The 987-nt window shown below is 43.5% G+C and overlaps 1 pseudogene across 1 annotated transcript in view; it reads left to right on the plus strand.

Moving 5' to 3' along the window:
- The window catches only part of LACBIDRAFT_399345, a pseudogene marked incomplete at both ends in the record, with an annotated part of 3996 nt that extends 3009 nt beyond the window's left edge, over nt 1–987 (plus strand). The window contains 3 exons of the mRNA in view: nt 39–205; nt 264–270; nt 862–987. Coding sequence covers nt 39–205; nt 264–270; nt 862–987 — 300 coding nt within the window. The remainder of the gene's footprint in view (nt 1–38; nt 206–263; nt 271–861) is intronic.

Consider the following 987-nt stretch of genomic DNA (forward strand, 5'->3'; position numbering starts at 1 on the left):
GGGTTTTTGCCCAGAAAGAGATTGCAGGCAGTGAAGACATGGATGAGAGTGCTGTTGGGATGGATGAGGATAGTGGTAGTGGTGAGGTGGTGATGGAAAGTTCTGTAAAGGTGGAGAGTTGGAGTTATTCTGAAGCAAAGGTGATCTTGGTGGAGTGGCTTCAACATGGGGGAGGTAGCAGTCTGTATTTTGGGGCAAAGAGACTGTTAGTTCCTCCATGGGTAAATGGGGAGATGATGGTTGTACTGGAGACAACTGAATAGGGGTGAATAGTGAATCTCTCTGAAATGGCGTCCAGCCAGATGAACCGTCATTCTCCAAAGGCAATTGTGGAGGGGTTCAAATGCAAAGGTAATTGTGGTAAGGGCTGGTGCTGAGGAGTAGGAGTGTGTAAGATGGGCTTGGTGGATACTGATATCTTTGCACCACTGGCATGTGCATTCTGGATGCAAATCATCAGAGTTCTGATGTCAGGAAGGGCTGTTGTGCAAGCATAGCAGGGCATATTTGATGTTTCAGAAGGTGTGTGACAGACGGCAAGGAGAGCAGCAGAGTCTCTAAGAGAGAAGGAGGCTGCCAGGCAGTGAACATTGCTTTCATGGGTAGACTGTTGACGAAGATAAAGACCTCTACAAAAATGAATAATGCACTACAAAAGTCAGAAATAGACTACAAAGTTTACTAATGGGCTATGACACATTTCAAAAGTTGGACATACAGTTGAGTGCAAAATGAATGGACCATGGGTGATTTTCTGGTTCTTTCTGAATATGTATTGTGGTCTAAATGTAATTGTATTACACTAATTTGGCTGGTGTGCCAGCCATTTTATGAGTCCTGTGAGGGTGTATTCCTGAGGATTTTCAGACAGGACTAGTCCCAGGATTGATCCAAATGATAAGTAACATAATTGATCATGTGATTTATTTCAGGGTCCAGGGCAGACTTCCAAATATAGAAATTGGCACCTTTAAATGAAAAATAGTA

This window comes from Laccaria bicolor, genomic scaffold, assembly GCF_000143565.1.
Source record: "Laccaria bicolor S238N-H82 LACBIscaffold_49 genomic scaffold, whole genome shotgun sequence".
Lineage (NCBI taxonomy): Eukaryota > Fungi > Basidiomycota > Agaricomycetes > Agaricales > Hydnangiaceae > Laccaria > Laccaria bicolor.